Source organism: Rhinolophus sinicus, chromosome 3 (genome assembly GCF_057876585.1).
Source record: "Rhinolophus sinicus isolate RSI-liver-muscle chromosome 3, RSI-T2T, whole genome shotgun sequence".
NCBI lineage: Eukaryota > Metazoa > Chordata > Mammalia > Chiroptera > Rhinolophidae > Rhinolophus > Rhinolophus sinicus.
In genome coordinates, this window is record NC_142503.1 from 25,344,055 (window position 1) to 25,362,923 (window position 18,869).

An 18,869-nucleotide genomic window follows, 5' to 3' on the forward strand; every position below is an offset into this window, starting at 1 on the left:
TTTCTTACTGAGTTCCCGTATTTTTGACAGACAGACTTCCTTCTTCAGGTAAGATATTGAAGGATCCCTTTCTGGAATTTGACCAGCCTAAGAGGAAAGAGTTAATGATCTTGATATTGAAAACTCTTAAAACAGCTGCAGTAAAGTTCACAGTTAAGAAGTCCAACTAACACACACAAGTGTGTTGAGCTTTTCATTCCTGAGCATTTAAATCTGAGCAGATAATCAAGGCTTCCTAAGCATCTAAAGAATGCCTCTAACATGAAAGGTAGAAATCAAAATTATAAAACAAAAAAGCAACTTGGAAGAAATGGGGACTATAAAAAGAAAAAATTAATGTAAAAGAAACACATCAAAAAAATTATTCACTCAGATCCCTAGAGAGATAAGATATTATTGCAGCCATGAAACATGAGCAGGATAGTATATAAAAGGAAATAACCAGAGGGCAAAAAAAGAGCTCTGGGATTTTAATGTGATATCAGAAATTAAAAATTCACTATAAGAATTAAAAGGAAAATTGGAAAAATCTTTGGAAAAGTAGAGCAAAGAGAAGGCAAAGACAAAAAAGAAAAGGTAAGAAAATGAATGCCCAGTCTACAACATCAAATGTCCAAATAACAGATACTCTACAAAGGAAGAACAGGAAACAAACACAGAACAACAATAGAGGCAGCACTGAATCACCAGAGACTGGGTGGGTATGGTTATTATGGTTGTCAACAGAGTCGAGCAGTAATAAGAATAGTCTGACTTGCAGAGAGATCTTGGTCTTGGCCAGTTCATCATGGTGTCCCTTGAACTGAAATCGATGGACAGCCTTCTAAATTATTACTTGGTTTGCAAAAGTCTAGGCCTAGTGAACAGAAATCTTTATTTAAATCAACACAATTTTTTAAAAAAGACAGTAGCACTTCGATGGGGCACCAAATTATTAGTCAATTCACAAATCTAAGTTCAACAGTTAGTAAATATCTGTCCTAAGACAATGGGCCCAGCAGAGCACATGTTGTAGGCCTGATGACTTCTTGGTTTGGGCCGAAGTCCTGGTTGTTGGTGGCCTGGCCACCTCTAAGCTCACAGGGATGCTACAGCCCTTCCCCAATGTTGATTGTTAAAGTTCAATGTCTAATGTTCAAAGCCATTTCTGATTTGCAGTTGCTGCTATTGTTGCTATTCTATAATTCATATTCTTTTGCTTTCATGTAGCTCCAGTTTTATTTATCCTGTTTACATATGCACTGAAATTACACTGCTGAGTATATGATATTTCAAAGACCAGTGAGAAAAATCACCGTGTGGTGGTTGTTACACTAGTGATCCCCAGTGAGCCATGCCTCCCTGTGGGTATTCATGCACTTCCACAGTCCTCTGTCCTGGAATCTGGGCTAGCCCTGTGATTTGCTTTAACAAATAGAATGCAGAAGAAGTGATGCTGAGCCAATTTCAGGCCTCAGCCTTAAGCAGTCAGGAAAGCTCCTATTTTTTTGCACTTTGGGGAAAGCCAGCAGAATGTAGGAAGTCTAATTGCTCTAAGAGCACCATGTTGTGGGGAAGCCCAATGTAACATGAAGAGGCCACATGTAGGAGAATTGATAAGCCCAGCTGACACCAAGGACCAAGAACCAAGACCCTGGGCCACCAACCCCAGCTGGACTTCCAGCCAACAGCAGCACCCACGAGCCACCAGGTGAGCAAGACGTCTCGGAAGTGGATCTTCCTGCCCATGTTGGGCCAACCTAGGTGACACTGTGTGGAGCAGAGACAAGCTGTTTTCACCAAGCCCAGTCCAGATTGAAGAATCACAAACAGATGAATAATAAGGTCATTTTAAACTATTAAGTTTTGGGGTTGTTTGTTATTCAGTAACATAGCTATGTTAATTTTTGTTGTTGTTTGTTTATTTGTGTATCTGTTATACTTGGCACCTGGAATAGCCTATGGATCTGTGTTAGGCTCCATTTTCTCACACAGCTATTGTGTGATTGTAGTGTTTTGCTGCTCTTTGCATATAATTCTCTTGGCAAAGATCTTTCTCTTTGAGTAGCTGTCCAACTAAGGAAATGTTTCAAACTGCTCAGACATTGAAGGGACAAGACACTATGAATTCACTGGTCAGGATTTTCTAGTATTTTTGACACCCAGAGTTACACTGCCTTCTGGCTTCGCTGCCCAGTCTGACCTGAGGGCTGGGCGTGGCCTCCTTTGACTGCTCTCTTGACATTTTTCTGCTCTTGGTTCTCAATTTGCTGTCAAGTTTTGGGGGCAGACCTAGTTATCCCATCCCCACAGTTTTGTGTGGGAAGGAGTAGTTTCCCAGAAAAAAAAAAAATGTTAGAAAGCTGTCCCCTTAGGAATAAACAGACTTCTTCTATGTCCTTTTTAAATACTTTCAAAACCTCTCCCCTCTCACAGCTGCTGAATAAAAGGCAAAGGGTAGGCTGCATTATACAAAAATGGCACAGCCAAAATCTCTTGTTACATTTGAAAACCAGCTAGCCCCACTCCTTTCCTTTTTATTCCATCCTCCTCAGAGATGCCTGCCAATAGGACCCCTCTCAGCACCCTCACGACTCTCTCTTATCTCTTGGTAAAGCTGGCTGACTTTTGCTCACGAGACCCTCCATGTGCTGAGAGCTGGGTTGTATCAAGAGAAAGGAAGCTTGGTGGCTTGGTGCAGGGGAAGGAGCACCAATTTTGGAACCAGACAGATCAGGGTCAGAATCCTAATTCTGGCATTTCTCTCGTTTTGTGACCTTAAGCAAGTTCTTTAAACTGTCTTGAGTTTCCTTATATGAAAACTATGATATTTAATGCATACTTTGTAGGGTTTCTCAAGGTTTAAAAGTAAAGTGTATTGAGAACCCAGAACATAGAGTGGATGCTCAAAAAAAGGGAGCAATAATGAAGAAGATGATGAAGATTGACTCCAGAGAAGGAAATAGGGGTCAGAGAATTCTTAAATGCTTCTGCCTTCAGGCTTACCTCCCCCAGGAAGACAGGTAGAAGAGGATGGAGGAGAAGAAAGACTCTGGAATGAAGAACCAAGATGTGCCTGGTTTGCATATCACCTACAGACTTGCTGTGTTGGGTTGAGCAGGTTGGGTACTGCATTGTCCATTGTACAAACAGTATCTGGTGGCCTTGACCACCTAGGGGCCAACTGCAGTCATGGTAGCTGGGTAGGATTAGAACAGTGGTGTGATGGCACTGGGTCCCACCAGCTCAGACAAGCCAGTTGTTAAATTTTCAGGAATTTTGCCAGCCAGCTGTTAAACACAGCCATCATAAAAGTTATGTAAGTTTACAACCAAGTACTCTAAACTCATCACTTTCTAATTATTCTCTGTATTTTGTATTGTCTGTGTTCGTGAGATTATTTACATCTGGTACTTATACCGCAGAAATATTAAAACATCTCTTCTCAACTTTGTGTGCAATGATATCACATTGGTAATGCAAAATTGGCCGTGGTATGAGTATTTACACGAAAGAAGTTGGCAAGCCCTACCAATTAGAGCCTTTAAAAAATCTTTACCAGCACTCCACTGAATGTACAGAGGTTGCCAGAAAAATGTATACACATTTTAAGAAAGGAAAAAACTATTAAAATCATAATACTCTACATATGCCAATAAGAAAATATGAATACAAGTCATGTTTGACTTCTGTAATTACAAGAGGTGTTCAAAGTGGTTACCATCAGCATCCAGACACTTTTGATTACAGCGAACTACTGCTTGAGCAACGTTGACCAAAGAGTCCACTTGTATACATTTTTTTGGCACTCCTGGTAGCGTTGAGACAAGCAAATCATAGTAAAAGCACTTCATTCTTCTGCAGCCCAGTACATGTTGATTATATTAAGCTAGACACTAACTCTAGTAAAGAAAAGAAATGGATGGGTGCAAAGAAGCTAGGTTTTGCTCCATCCCCAGTAGCCTGAGGTGTGGGTTGCGCTGCCCTCTCCCTACCTCTCTCTTTATTTGAGCCCAGTGTCCCCATACACTGACAAGCCCACAGCCACCAATGTGTATATTCAGTCGCAGCTGAGGAACCAGTGGGGAGTGTGAGCTGAAGCCTTGAGACATGCACACTGTGTTTGTGCCATGTCACACACGTGAAAGCTGCAGCTGCCCTGCAGGGAGGGTGGTCTGGGAAAGGCTTCTCTCTCAGCCTTGCCCCGTGGTTGCATTTGCTCATCCCTCTCATTCCTCTGATACAACAGGAAGAGGGGACAGACCATCCACTTCTAAACAGTAAATTCAATTCTTTGGGGGACAGGTAAAGTCCAACCTGCCTTTCACCTTAATGAATGATAACAACCCGAGGCTACACAATCACACCAAATACCACCACACGACAAAACGCCAGACTGTAGTTTCGGCCATGACAGAGCTGGCTCAAATAAGCCGTAATGGGGAATTCTGAGTCTCTACTACTGTTTGGAGCCTCAAGGGTTACCAAATGTGTGAGGAGCACCCACACCATGGGCACAGGGCGGTATTTCTTCCCTAGAACAAAAGTTGATTCTTTTATAGTGTTTTTACAGATTTGGGTGACTGTTCCCACATGCTTTTCTATCCTTATGTCTCCCAATTCCCAAACAGTGTACTCTTGCCTTCTCTCCACTTATTTAAGTCTCTGTTTTGCTCTGAGTTTGCTCTCTTCAGATTAGCAGAGTGGTTAAGAGCTGTGGAATCTGGGGTCAGACAGTGGAGCTCAAATCCTGTTGTCACTAGCTATACAGCTTTTTGCCCAAGTTTCCGCATCTGTGAAATGGGAATGATAATAATACCTATTTACTGCACGGGATTATTTTGAGGATTAAACAAGTTATACATAGTATGTACTACGCTAAATCACTCAGACCCTGTGTGACACATGAGGGCTCAAAACGTGTCTGTTAACAATTTTTCTGTAGTTATTTTCATATGAAGCTGTTCCACTGCCCACCCCTGTACAATTTCAATCTTCCTTCTTGCTTCTTCATACTTTTCCCTCCTTCTCTGGGTATCTCTTTGTTTGAATGCTATAATTTAACCACTGAAAAAAGAAAAAAAAATGCATCACTTTTCCCCTAATGTCTTAGCATAAATTTAAGTCCATTATCATCTACCCTTCCAGCCTGAATTTGCAGACAATTTCAAATGAAGTACAAGGTTGCAAATGTAGTGACATTGACCTTCCTTAAGAGTCTTACAGGAATTTTATCAGACATGCCTCTATTTAAACCAATTGGGCCCATAAACTCTTTCCTTCTTACAAAGAACTGTTCACATGGGCAAACTACTGAAGAATGATGATGTTATGATGGCTTTCTGGGGAGACTCTTTCCAGAGGTGGCCAGATGTGGGGATCAGCATCTCCGCCTTGCTCACTTTCCTACTGTTCCCACCTTCTCTCAGCCTGGCCCCTTGCCTTTCTCTCTCCCACTTGGAACCATAGGTTTGTCCCTAATGACATTTTGTATGCAGCAGCCATCTGTTATTTTGTTGTTGTTGTATTTTTTGTTTTAAGGGAAGCAAGCATGGAAATAAAGACATCTACAAAGCATTGTAGTGTGTTTAGTGTATTTGTACTCCCCTCTCTATCAAGAAGTTTATCAAATCATGAACTTGGAGCAAAATTAGGAAGCCTATAATTCCAAATGCTGAGAAAGGAATGCAAAACAGGCATAGAAACAGAGGGAAGGGATGACTACTAAAGGTCTTGGACAATCCACACACTGAGCAATTGAGAGTATACTTTCTTCATTGCAGAAAAGGAGGCCGCAGAGGGAAAATGAGAAAAGTATGGGAGCTGTATGTACTAGTTATTTAACAAGGCAGTTTGTCCAGTAGTGAAGAAGGGGGGAGGGAGCTCCAGAGTTGGCGTGCCTGAGTTCACAGATAAGCTCCTTTCTGGCTAGTCCTGTAACCATAGTCACTTAACATTCTCAAGGCCTCAGTTTTCTCATCTATCAAGTGGTATCCATAAGATGGTTGCAATAGTTAAATACAATAATTGCTGTACAGTTACAAGCACTGGCTTTGGAGCCTGTTTGTCTTGGTTCAGATCTTGGCTCCATCACCTACTCATCAGTTGTGTGATTCTGGAAAAGTTGCTCAATCTCTCTGTGCCTCAGGTTCTTCTCAATAAAATAGGGATAATTATAACACATAATGACAGGATAATATATGGGGTCAGTAAAGCCTATTTGGCATTTAAGAGATGTGTTAGATGTTGCTCTTCTGCCTTTAGTTGTAGGTGCTTCTGCCTTGGCTTCATAATGTACCCCAGCGCGGCACGGGACACTGTCAACACCCAGTTAATATTGTCATTCAGATGCTCATTTGTCGCTCGTAAAAGTAATACTGCTCTTTACAGAAAATCTAAACACGTGCAAAAGTAGAAAGAAAAACGAATCACTCTGAGCTGATTACAATGAACTTTTGCTGATATTTTTTCAGAGTTTTTGTTCTGAATAATTTTGTATCATATGTGCATGCATTTGGTAGATGGTCTTGTTTACATAACATCCTAACATAAGCATTTCCCCATGTTGTTAGGAACTCTTTGTAAGCATCATTTTAATAATTTCGATGATAGGCCATTGATTACATACATGTTACTATAATTTACTTATAAACATTCTTTCCTGAGATCCTGTTGTTTTCAATTTTGCAGTATTGTAAATATATTGAGATGCTGTGCTTAAGATTTTTTTCCCCTCATATCTGAGATTATTTCTTTAGGATAGATTGTGAGAAGTACAATTACTAGGTCATATTACTATATATGTAAGAGTCCTTATACGTTGCCCAATTATTTTCAGAAAGAGTTATATCAAATAAAACTACAATCAACATGTATGGGGGGAGGAGGGTTCACACAGTGTGAGGGATATAAACGATAAACGTCTAAGTAGTGCTTTGTCTTGTGCACCTGAAACTAATAAAATAAAATTAAAAAAGTAAAAAGAAGCAGATAAAAAAAATGTATAAAAACACACCCTTTATAGAACTGGGTTTTATCATTTTTAAAAACTTACTTCAATTTATAGGTAAGCAGTGACCCTCAGGGTTGTAGTAAGTCGTACTTCTTTAATAGTCATGTGTTTTGAATATTTTTGTGTGTGTATGTTTTAAAACTTTATCTTTTTTAATAACTTGTCTGTTCATGCCCTTTGTCTATTTTTCTCTATGAACCGTAAAATGTTTCTGTTGTATTTTGTATGAGTTCTTTATATATTAAATGATATCAATCTTTTTCTGTCTGTAAATATTTGTCCCCAGGCTATATTTTATCTTTGGTTATTGTTTTGACAGGAAGAAATGATTTTCTAAAAAAAAAAAGAAAAAAAGTGAAATCTGTTTATTTTGTGTATGATTTGTTCTATTAATGGAAACTTAAAAGTAAATATGCTGGGGTGCATGGGGGAGACTCTTCTTGTTTTATGGCTTACAAATGTAAATTTCTCTAATTCTTTAATCCATCTGGAATTACAGTTATGTTGGTGTGTAGTATGAATTAAGGTTAAACATTGATTTTCTCTTCTAATTTGCTAACCAACTGTCCTAATGTCATCTGTTGAATAATTCTTCCATTCCCCATTGATCCAACATGCCTTTCTCATCATAAATTAAGTTTTTATATATTCTAGGGCTATCTGTTTTTCGCTATTGATCTGCCTGTTCACTTCTATGCCAATACTGTGGTGTTTTAATTATAGTTGAAGGGTATTTTAAGCCCACTATTTCAAGGGAGAGTCCAGCAGAGCCAGAACAATTATGTGAATGTGAGGATATGGGCAATAGACACGTCGAAGTGCCTAATAGTTTTGTTCTCCTTGCCCATCTTCGGGCCCTGAACATGTCACAGAATGATTGGTATTTGCTGAAAGGAAATACTCAGTGATGTGTGGAACTCCCCCAGGCATTTGCTTCCCCAGACAGGGCCTGGGTGGTTCCCACTGTCATTTGCCTCTCTGATTCTGCTTTGTGTGTGTTCCACAAGAATCCCCACTCTGCCACCAAGGAATAGAATCTTTCTTCACATCTTGGTAGGATGCTAACGTTCATCTATAAAGGTGACCTGTTGAACTCAGCTGGGACCATGTGACTCTGAGCTCTGGTCAATGAAGGTAAGTGTTAGTGATATGTGTCACTTCTGGGAAGAAGCTTGAAGAGCCAGCACACAGTTCACCAGGCTCCAGAGAGAGGTTATTCTATTAGCCTGGGCCCCACAGAGTGGATAGCATGGAAGAGAGTTGCAGCCAATGAATGATAAATGAATCCTTCTTGTTATCAGCCAGTGTGGTTTGGGAGTCATTTATTACAGCAGTACAACCCAGCCTATCCTGGCTGATTGCATGAGTCACAATATTTAACAATTGGTATGTCATGAGCAGTAACAATCAAGACGAATACCAGCCAGGGCACCGTGGAGGTACATCTGGCATGATTGCTAGCCTAGTACTTCAGTCAAGTCTTAGCATCCCAGCTCTTTAAAGTGACGTTGCATATCTCAAATCTCATTTACTGGGTATTGATTTTCTAACTTAGATTTTATAGTCCTTAGTGATTCCAGCCCCTTTTCTCAATGACCTCTGGCATGATTTGCTATGCTGGACAATAGACAACTTCATCTTTGATTGTTTCAGCTGTGTTTATCTCTTTTCCTCATTGAGACCAAGTCCTGACAGGTATGGTCAATGTTTCTGCAGCTTCTGTCTGTTCACAGGCTGTAGCACCATACTGGACCTTCCTTTATTCATGCACAAACATATATTAAGTCCGTTTTATGTTTTCAAAGTCTATGTGTGAGATGCTGCTATTAAACATTCTTAATTAATCATAAGACCTTGTTGCTCCTAACTGAACAGGTCTGCACGAATGATCTGAAATTAGAAGCATTAGAGAGTCGAAGGATATTGGCTTCCTCTCCAGCAAGAGGGAGTCGTGTAAAACCTAGTGATTTGAAAGGCTTGGTTTCTGGAGTCCAACCAACCTGGATTCCTAGCTCCACTTATGAAGTGTGTGATTGGGACAAGTTATTTGATCTCTCTCAGCCTCAGTTTTCTCATCTGCAAAATGAGGTTCTTTGTAAAGATTAGATGAGAAAATATGGGTAACTTGCGTAAGCAAGGAAGTGATCAAAGCAGTTAATTTTATTTTTATTTGCCTTTATTACTGGTATAGCCCAGATGTCTTTGGGGGTTCCCCTGTTCCTGGATGGCTGGTTAAATTTGGCACGAAGGTCAATACATCCCTCCCTAAGGCTCAGGAGTTGTCCTCAGTTCATGGTCTGTCTCTATCATTTTGGGGTAGCTCTCTTTCTCAGATGCCTCACCCCTAAAAGAGAACAGTAGCAGAGCCTACCTCAGAGTTGTGAGGATTGCTGAATTAATACAGCCAAAGCCTTTAGAACTGTATCTGACATATATAACAATAAGCAGTCAATAAGTGCTTGCTGTTGTTATTCTCCATTTCCACATTTTTGTAAGTTTGGCAATTTTTATTGAATAATGGGTATCCCCTCCATCTTGCAGACTCAATTCCATTGGATTCTGTTGCCTGGCCAAGCCACGTTCCCACAGCATGCCCCTCACTACCCCCTCAGCCTCCTTGAGACATAAGGTCTAATTCAGAAAATTTCCCCGTTTTCTGATGTTACCATTTAAGATGCTACTAAGAAAATGGGGAAGGCAAGGGAAGATTTGCTGTTTTTGTTCCAAGAGGCAGAAGAAGAAGGATATGCAGTTGATGCGATTTTGCCAGCAATTCCTGCCCCATGTGGTAAATCCGTTTGTCCCCATCAACATTCTAGTGATTCTCCCATCATATAATCCTGGGAGTAACTGCCAATGTTCATTTTGGAGTCAGAGAGGCCTGGGGTCAAATCCTGGCTTCTCCGTTTTCTAAGATCTTGAATATGTCAGTAATTGTCTGTCCTCAGTTTCCTCATTTTAAAAAATGGGTATTATGACACCTTTCTTGCAGAGCTGTTGAAAGACTTAGAAATAGTAACTTACATAACGTTGGGCCAGTTGTATGCAGCCGTGAGTTGCAGAAATCAGGAATCCAGCCAGGGATCACCTTGTTTATCTATGAGTGACTGAGGATGCAATTGCCTGGGGTGGCAATTCCAGCCTCTCTCCAAGCCTTGTGCCTGGCCTCGGGGTCTGTGTCTGCCAGAAAGAGGACTCTTTTTCCTATTTATCCAAATGTGTCCTATGGTCTTGGCGGTGATGGAATAGACTCTCTTTTTAAAATGTTGAAGAGTGTGCCAAGCTTAGAGATGGTGGTCAATCAATTATAGCTGTTATCATCCTTAGCAAATTCATATGCCAAAACTATGAACCTTGTGTCTTTCAAGTTTCCAGCATTTTGGGAAAAGGGAGGTGGTGATTTTTGTTTCTATTTTTAAATGACTATTCATCTCTGTTCCCTGAAGGATAAGAAATTTTAAGCATTTTGTGGTTACATACAAGCTTATTCAGCTTATTGACCATTAAGCTTCACGTTCTGCTAACCCGGTGCCTTTGCCAGGAAGGAGCCACAGGGGAAGGTTTGGTAAAATGCTTTTTGCTGCCATTCTGATAATTGTAGAGGCCAGATTCCAGCCCAGCACAAGAGAAAGGGGGAGGCTGCTTCCTAAGTCAAATGTAGCCTAGAAACCTGTCACCAGATGTGCTATATGGTGTTGAGATCGGTATTGGTAGGAAGAAACAGAAGAGAAATGTGACTCAGAATACAAGAGCGAGAGCCGTCAATGAGTTATGACAGCTGCTGAGTCGCTTGCTGCAAGTGGGCAGTGAGGGATGACGTTAGCTTTCTGGGGTTGATTTTCAGTCTTGGGACAGTTGAGCTCCAGGAGGGAGACAGCCTTGCCTGGCGAAAGGAGCCCTACCTGGGAGAGGAGGGTCTCCTTCTGGGATTATGATTAAAAAAAAGAGGGATCCACTTTTTCCCCCCAGTAATTTTGGACCAATTTGAGACGTATAGAAGAGGTGTGGTAATAATTTAGAGTTTCCATAACTCAGCTTCCTGTAATGTCAACATCTTACATTGCCATGGCACATTTATCAATACTCAGATACTAATGTTGGTACATGCTATTAACTAAAGGACAGTCCTTTTTCAAATGTTACCAATTTTTCCATGAATGTCTTTTCTTCTATTCCAGGATCTAACCACATTGAATTTTGCTGTCATCTCTTCTTAGTCTCATTCAATCTGTATCAGATTCTCAGTCTTTCATGATTTGACATTTTTGAAGAATACTGACAAATTACTTTGTGGAGTGTCATCTGCCTTGGGCTTGTCTAATATTTTCTAATAATTATACTGGGGTTGTGCCTTTTTAGCAGGAACACCAGAATGGTAATGAAATCAGGGGACAAATGATAGCAACATGGCTTCTCACTGGTGATGTTAATTTGGATCATTTGGTTAAAGTGATGTCTGACAGGTGTCTGCAGTAGTGTTACCATTTCTCCCTTTTCATACTCTCTTTATTAGAAGTGAATCACTAAATCCGGACCAAATTCAAAGAGGGAGAAGTTAAGCTCCACCTCCAAGAGGAAGAAAATCAGAGAATCTGTGGACACATGCTAAAGTCACCACAGGAATTAGTAAATATTTCTGATGAGATAGTTTGAGCTACATTCTTTTTATCAAAGCTTCCGCCACTAAAGTTTGCATTCACCCGTGGATTTTGCGATCACTGTGGTGTTCTAATGGTGATTCTCTTTTTCCACATAAGGACGCTTGTAGTCACAATGATCCGAAAAGACTTCTCATCTAGCGGTGAGCCTGAGGAAGGACAGAAAGGGCTGCCTTCTGTGAGACCAGGACATGTTCCCCGAGGTCAGCCAAGAGAACTTTACAGGAGGCTGGTGGGAGACATCAGACTCTCTAGCCCTTACAAGGACTTCTTACATGGTTGTGGCTTCAGGCTCATGGGTTGGGCAGAATTAGTATTAGGAACACATATTTCCTTGGCCCTTTCCCAGCGTCTCTTCCATGCCTTCTTTGGAAAGGTAACCCTGTTTCCTGCAGCAGACCCCCAATGCCCTGGGGTCTCAGGAATGAAGCGTTCTCTTTAGACCACAGACTGGGAATGACTGGAACCTGAGCCAGGTCTCAGCAGGTCTCTGATCTGAAGCAAATGGCTCTGGTCCCAACCAAAACAGGGGTCTAGTGGTGGAGAAATGACTCACTCTTGCCCCATGATTTTTTCTAGTGGTCCTTGAGGTACTTTAGGCGCCTGGAAGAGCAAATTCAGGTTTGTGGCCACTTTGGGAATATTTGCTTAGGAGGCTGAGCTAAGGCCATCGCTGTAATGCTAGAAGGACGGCAGGGATTTATTCAGTTGGTCATTTAGTCAATCAGAAAGCAAATATTTATGAGATGCCTACTATATTCGAGACTTTTCTTGGTGTCAAGGATAAAGGTGAGCACAAAAGGTTCTGCCCTCTTGGGACTCACGTCCTGTGGGGGCAGCATGGAGAGTTGCATCTAGAACATACGTGAAAGAGGAATTAAACCTGTTCCCAGGTTTTGGACTATGGGGAACATGGGAGAGCTTTGGAGGCCAAAGGTGATGGTTTCAATCTGGAACGTTTGGAGTTTGGGGTGTGTGTGAGACATCAAGGCTGAGAAGACCAATTAGATATGCCTAACTCACTTGAAAAGCTCCATTTGGCAGGTGCCTGGGGCACTGTGGGATTGAATGAGAACACCTGGAAAAATGGGACTCACAGTGGTGCTCACTCAAGAGCAGGTGCACATCAAGACCACCTGGAGAGTTCAAACAGCTACCCCCATAATCATTTGTTAAAAACTTACCATTCATTCAATACGTTAACAAACTATTAGATACACTATTTTGTCTCCTGCTACCCTTACAAATATACTTTCATAATGGCCTGGAAGAACAAATTCAAATTTGGATTTTTCAGAGTCCTTGAATTTCCACTTTGAAAAGAGGCAACATGGAGAGAACTGGCCCCGGAACCGTGGTCTGGCGCACCCCTCGCTCTTTCCTTCCATGAAGGGTGCTCCTGTGTACACATGTGGACCCCTTAGCCTGCAAGCCTAGCTCTGTCCACCACCCATGTTGGCAAAAGCAATCCATTGGCCACCTCTCCTACCTGAGGGTGCACACTTGTGCAGCACTGTCCACCCTCAGAAGGACAGACCTAGGGGAGAGGCCACCAAGGACCAGGAAACAGGCTCAAGACTTTCTGGGCAGGGAATCTAGGGTCTTGGGGACTCAAGGATTGGTCTACAGGTGGAGGAGTCCCCGGACTCTCGGTAGGCATGTCTTCTTGTCCTGGGATGCCACATTCCTGCCACGGGAGTGGTTGGCCTGAAATGGTGAATTACATTCTGAAATTACACGCTGGAGTGGTGGATTTCAAAGGGAAGGACGATTAGGATGTGAACGCTACCCGCTGCCCCCACAAAGAGAAGCTGGCAGCGCTTTGGAAAATACTTCATGGTCTTCCTCGGTGTCTGAGAATTTCTTGAATCATCGAGGTAATTAGAACATGGTTCTGTGTCTTAAACCCACATTTTTACTGCTACCTTGAAGGCATCACCTTGAAAACTGGCCCTAGTGGCAGATTTGTGGTGCTAATTTAGTAATAATTATAATAGTTGGAGCAAGCTTCAAAAAGATGGAAATAAGAGTGTGTGTTTTTTTCCGATTCAGAATTTCCTGATTATTTTTAGGTACTCTGGGCACTTCCCATTGCATCAGTGAATAAAACTTGGTTCATTCTGTGAAAATCAAATAACTAAAAAGCTAGCAATGTATTTCTGTCACAGATGATATTTTTATTTGCATTTTGAAGTGTTTTTATGAATTGGATCACAAAACTAATTGAATCAGAGATGAATTTTGCCTCAGGAAGTTGAAGTATTTTATGAAGCAAAATTACCATAAGAAATTGACCTAATTATTCAGAAGTTTCTCATGCAAAAACCTAATACAGTTTTGAAAGCCCTCTAAAGAAGGAAGACCAAGAATACAGCTCCCTCATGGCAAAGAAGCACACTTTTTATTTATTTATCTCTTAAGTATAGCTTTTAGCTTACAAGAACACAGCTTCAGGATATATTGTATACATGCATTATACTAGTTTTTAAAAATATTTTTATTAAAATATAGCTAACATACAATATTATATTAGTTTCAGGCGTACACCATAGTTATTCAACATTTATAGACCTAAAGAAGTGATCACCATGGTAAGTCCAGCAACCTTGTGACACCGTACCACACTATCACAATATTATTGACTATATTCCCTATGCTGTACATTACATCAGGTGTACAGCATAGTGGTTAGACATTTATATAATTTAAGAAGTGATACCCCTAACTAGTCTAGTACCACCTGGTACTATATAGTTAGTACATCCCATTGACTATTTTTTAACTTCCAATTAATCCAATTAGTATTTCTTAATCCCTTCACCTTTTACACCCTGCCTCCACCTCCCCTCCCATCTGACACCATACATAGTTATTACAATATTATTGACTGTATTCCTTATGCTGTACTTTACATTCCCATGACTACTGTGTAACAACCAATGTGTACTTCTTAATCCCTTCCCCTTTTCACCTACCCCCAAACCCCCTTCCATCTGGCGACCATCAAAATGTTCTTTGTGTCTATGAATTTGTTTCTGTTTCGTTTGTTTATTTTGTTTTTTTAGATGCCACTTATAAGTGAATTCATATGACATTTGTCTTTCTCTGTCTGACTTAACTACACTCAGCAGAATACCCTCTAAATCCATCCATGTTGTCACAGATGGCAAGATTTCATTCTTCCTAATGGCTGAATAATATTCCATTGTGTATATGTACCACCTCTTCTTTATCCGTTCATACATTTCAATGACACCCAGGTTGCCTTCATATGTTGGCTTCTGTAAATTATGCTGCAATGAATGTATCGATGAACATATGCCGTCAAAGTAGCGTTTTAGGTTTCTTTGGCTAAATATCCAAAAGTGAGATTACTGGGTCCTTCTTTGTCTTTTGTTATAGCCTTTGTTTTAAATTCTGTTTTGTCTGGTATAAGTATTGCTACCCCAGATTCCCCCACCCCAATTCCCATTTTCATGAAATAGCTTTTTCCATCCCTTGTATTTTCAGTCTCTGTGTGTCTTTTGACCTGAAGGGATTCTCTTGTAGGCAACATATCATGTTTCCCTGAAAATAGGACCTAGCTGGACCATCAGCTCTTATGCGTCTTTTGGAGCAAAAATTAATATAAGACCTAGTCTTATTTTAATATAAGACTGAATCTTTATAATATAATATAATACCAGGTTTTATATAATATGATATAAGACCGGGTCTTATATTAATTTTTGCTCCAAAAGATGCATTAGAGCTGATGGTACGGCTAGGTCTTATTTTCAGGGAATCACGGTATGTATGGGTCTTGCTTTCTTATCCATTCAGCCACCCTATGTCTTTTGATTGGAGCATTTAATTCATTTACACTTAAAGTAATTGTTGATAGATATGTAGTTATTATTATTTTATTATTCATATCTTTGATCATTTTTTTTCTTTATCTTAAAGAATTCCCTTTAAGATTCCTTGTAATACTGGTTTGGTGGTGATGAACTCTAGCTTTTTCTTGTAGTTGAGCCTTGGTTGCTCTTTGTATGTCAATGGAAGGGACTGACCCTTGGGCTCACTGGTTGTGAGGACTGGCCATTACTGCAGTGGAGGAGCTGTGGTGCAGGGGCTGGCCTTATGGAGCAGGATTCGCGTTAGCAGGGCTCTGGTGCCTGCCCAGTGTGCCCTTTGGGTGTGTTGTCCTTGTATGTGGCCAGGTGATGCTCAGGCTCAGTTCAAAGCTGGCCACTGGGCCCGCCAGCCCCAGGGCCACCTGGGAGGGGACTCGCTGCAGGCCAAGTTCTGTTGCAGCCTGTGCCCTGCCCACGTCCACCTGGCATGAGCCACAAAGCAATGTGCAAATGACTGCTGCCTGTGCTGGTCTTGGAGGTACCTTGAGAGGCCAGGCCACAAACCAAGGCTGGCTGTCCCCAGTGCTGGGCCTCAGACTGCTCAGCCAGAGTGATGGGACACGCTAACACCAGATGCTCTGTTTTGGGGTTTGTGAATCTTTGAGAGACTCTAAGAAAGTCTGCAGAATGAGCCAAGGATGGCAGTTTGAACCAAAAAGCTACTGGAAGCAGCTTGGGTGTGCTGGAAAGTTGGGTGGGGAGGAGTCTCAGAATCACCAGGGCGTGCTGAATGAATGGTGTCAGCCAGCTTGATGGAAACTCAGATATGGTGGCCACCTGTCTGCACGCTGGGGGTGGGGGTGAGAATAGGGGGTGGGAGGGGAATGGGGGGGAGGGATCAACAAAGAAACAATGGCTTCCACCAGCTCCTCCTTCTGGGAGAAAGCTGCCCCTCCAGCCCTCACCCTGAGGCCAGATAACTGAGTTCCTCCCTGTATGTCCCTTTTGCCACTCCTGCTGCCCCAGCACTGGAGCTCAGAGTGAGTGAGTCCATCAGTGAGTGAGTCTGTGGGCAGACCCTCCAAGAGGAGCACCTGGGAGTGTTATCATCCTCCGTCCCAGTCAGCCACAATCTATGCTGATTTTCACTACCAGGCATTGTGGGGACTTCTCTCTCTGGCACTGGAACCCTGGGCTGGGGAGCCTAGTGCAGCACTGGGACCCCTCATTCCTCTCTGGTGGGGACCTTCGCAGCCAAGGTATCCCTCCGAGTGTCACACATCACACTTGGATGTGTGACCAGCCCGTTATGAGTCTCTGCCCCTCCTGCCAAGTCTCATGGTGGCTTCTTCTGTGTGTCCTTAATTGTAGGACTGCAGTTCAGCAAACCTTCAGGTGATTCTCAATGATGGTTGTTTTGTAGTTTAGTTGTAATTTTGATGTGATTGTGAAAGAAGGTAAGAACAGCATTTCCCTACTGCACAATCTTAACCAGGCCTCATTATACTAGTTTTAAAGGCTGTTATTCTTCAAAACTAGTTTTCTACTATGTAATATATATTTTTTGTCATTGTAACCATTGTTGGTTAAATATGAGCGTACTTTTTGTATTTAACTGCTTAAATCCTATTCAGTCCACATGTAAGTGGCCTATTATTTCAATTTTTTTTTTTTAATATTGAGGGAGCATTAGTTTGTTTTACTATTATAATAAATAAAATCCCAGAAGACCTCAGTATTATAACCATTATCAAAATATTTTTGCTGCATTAAGAGTTTTTGGAAATTATAGCTGGGGCTAGACTTGTCCTGTCCAAAGAGTAGACTTTCTCCTGATGACTCATAAATTGTAGAGATGTGAGGAAAGTTACTTCCACTCTTGTCTTTCACTGGGGTAGCTGGAAGAGGTTTAAGAATTACTTTTTGGTTCACCCCAGTTTGAACCACATACTGATGTCTCCTAAGCTGCTATCAGGCCACGTGTAATGACTTCCCCTGCTGGTTTCTCGGGGCTTTTCAGGTCCACCATCTGGAATCTATCTCCAGCCCAGGGGTGGGGTGGGGGGTTACTGGGTGGCTAACTCCTGCCTTAAGCCTACCCTCCTCCATATATATGCCAATACTCATACAATCTATGCATTAATGGTGTGTCTGCTTTGCAAATACAGCTTCAGACAGCTCCCAGCTGGAGACCGGCCTGATCCTCAAGGACACTTCAAACAAGCAGACAAGGAGAAAAATGCTGTGCTCCCCATGCAAACGTGCCTTAATACTAGGACTCTGGTGCTTCTTTCCAACCAGATGGCCATCATACACCCCTCCTACACACAACTTAAAACCACCAGTCCTGTGGCCTCAACAACCTTCATGTTGCGTTCAACTGCTTTGCAGAAAGAAAAAAAAAAGTTTCGTTTAGTTTACTAACATACATTCTCCAGTGGAGGGTGCAGACTAAGGAAGCTGTGGGAAGGAAACTGTATCTCTTAGGATCCAGAAAGACCAGAGAAACCATCGGGGAAATCTTGACAAATGGCAAATCGGTTCCACTGAATGCACAGCTCTGAACAGTTGGCAGTGTTGCCCCAGGCACTGAATTGAAGAGGATTCTGAGGCCTCCATGCATGGAAGAGGATGGATACCTTGTGACCAATTTGATCCTGAGGGTGACTTCCAGGTTTCCGGAAGCCATGGTGGTCAGTGATGCCATTTATCAGGGCAGGGATTGCTGGAGGGGCTCAGGCTGAAGAGAAGGATGATGAATCCAGTTTTGCCCTGTTGACATTGAGAGGCTTGCACAATATCTGGGGCCACTTGGCAGTTGGGTACATAGGCCTGCCCCTCTGAAAGAAGGATTGGGCTGGAGAAGTAGATTGGGGAGCCACCGGCATATATGTAGTAGCAGCTGGCATGGATCAGAGCACCCAGGAAGAGGGCAAGTGGGAGCTGAGAACAGGAGGTTGGGCAGAATCACCAAGAGCACCAATGTTAAGGGTGGAAAGAGGAAGACCACCTCTCCCTTGTTTCTCACTGTCTCTGTCTTCTGTCCCATTGATGAGATCTTACACAAACTGACTCTAGACCTCGGTTTCTTTGTCTGTAAAGTGGGAATTATGCCTTCCTCCTCTATTTCATGTTGTTATGAGGATTAATTGACTTCTAGTGAAACCTGATGGGTTAAACAAACATTTACTACCAGTCCCTTAAAAACCCCACTAGAATGCTTGTAAATTGGGGAAAAGAGCATTAATCAGTGGGACAAATGGAAACAGACAGAAGATGGCAACAATGAAATTTTAGAAATTGAAAGGCACATGGACAAGTGGCAGTAGATTTAGGAACTAAAGAATGATGATTGCTAGGCCGGCAGTGCAGGGAAGGTCAGAG

At 41.9% G+C, this 18,869-nt stretch overlaps 1 protein-coding gene across 3 annotated transcripts in view; it reads left to right on the forward strand.

Moving 5' to 3' along the window:
* Positions 1-18,869, forward strand: part of EGFLAM (EGF like, fibronectin type III and laminin G domains) — a 150,463-nt gene that overhangs the window by 30,626 nt on the left and 100,968 nt on the right. The window contains exon 1 of one of the 3 annotated variants that reach the window (XM_088796491.1): positions 17,706-18,178. The exons of the other annotated variants lie outside the window; for them this stretch is intronic. Coding sequence (XP_088652617.1) covers positions 18,103-18,178 — 76 coding nt within the window. The 5' untranslated portion in view covers positions 17,706-18,102. Of the gene's footprint in view, positions 1-17,705; positions 18,179-18,869 lie in introns of those variants that run through there. 3 annotated transcript variants of the gene reach the window in all.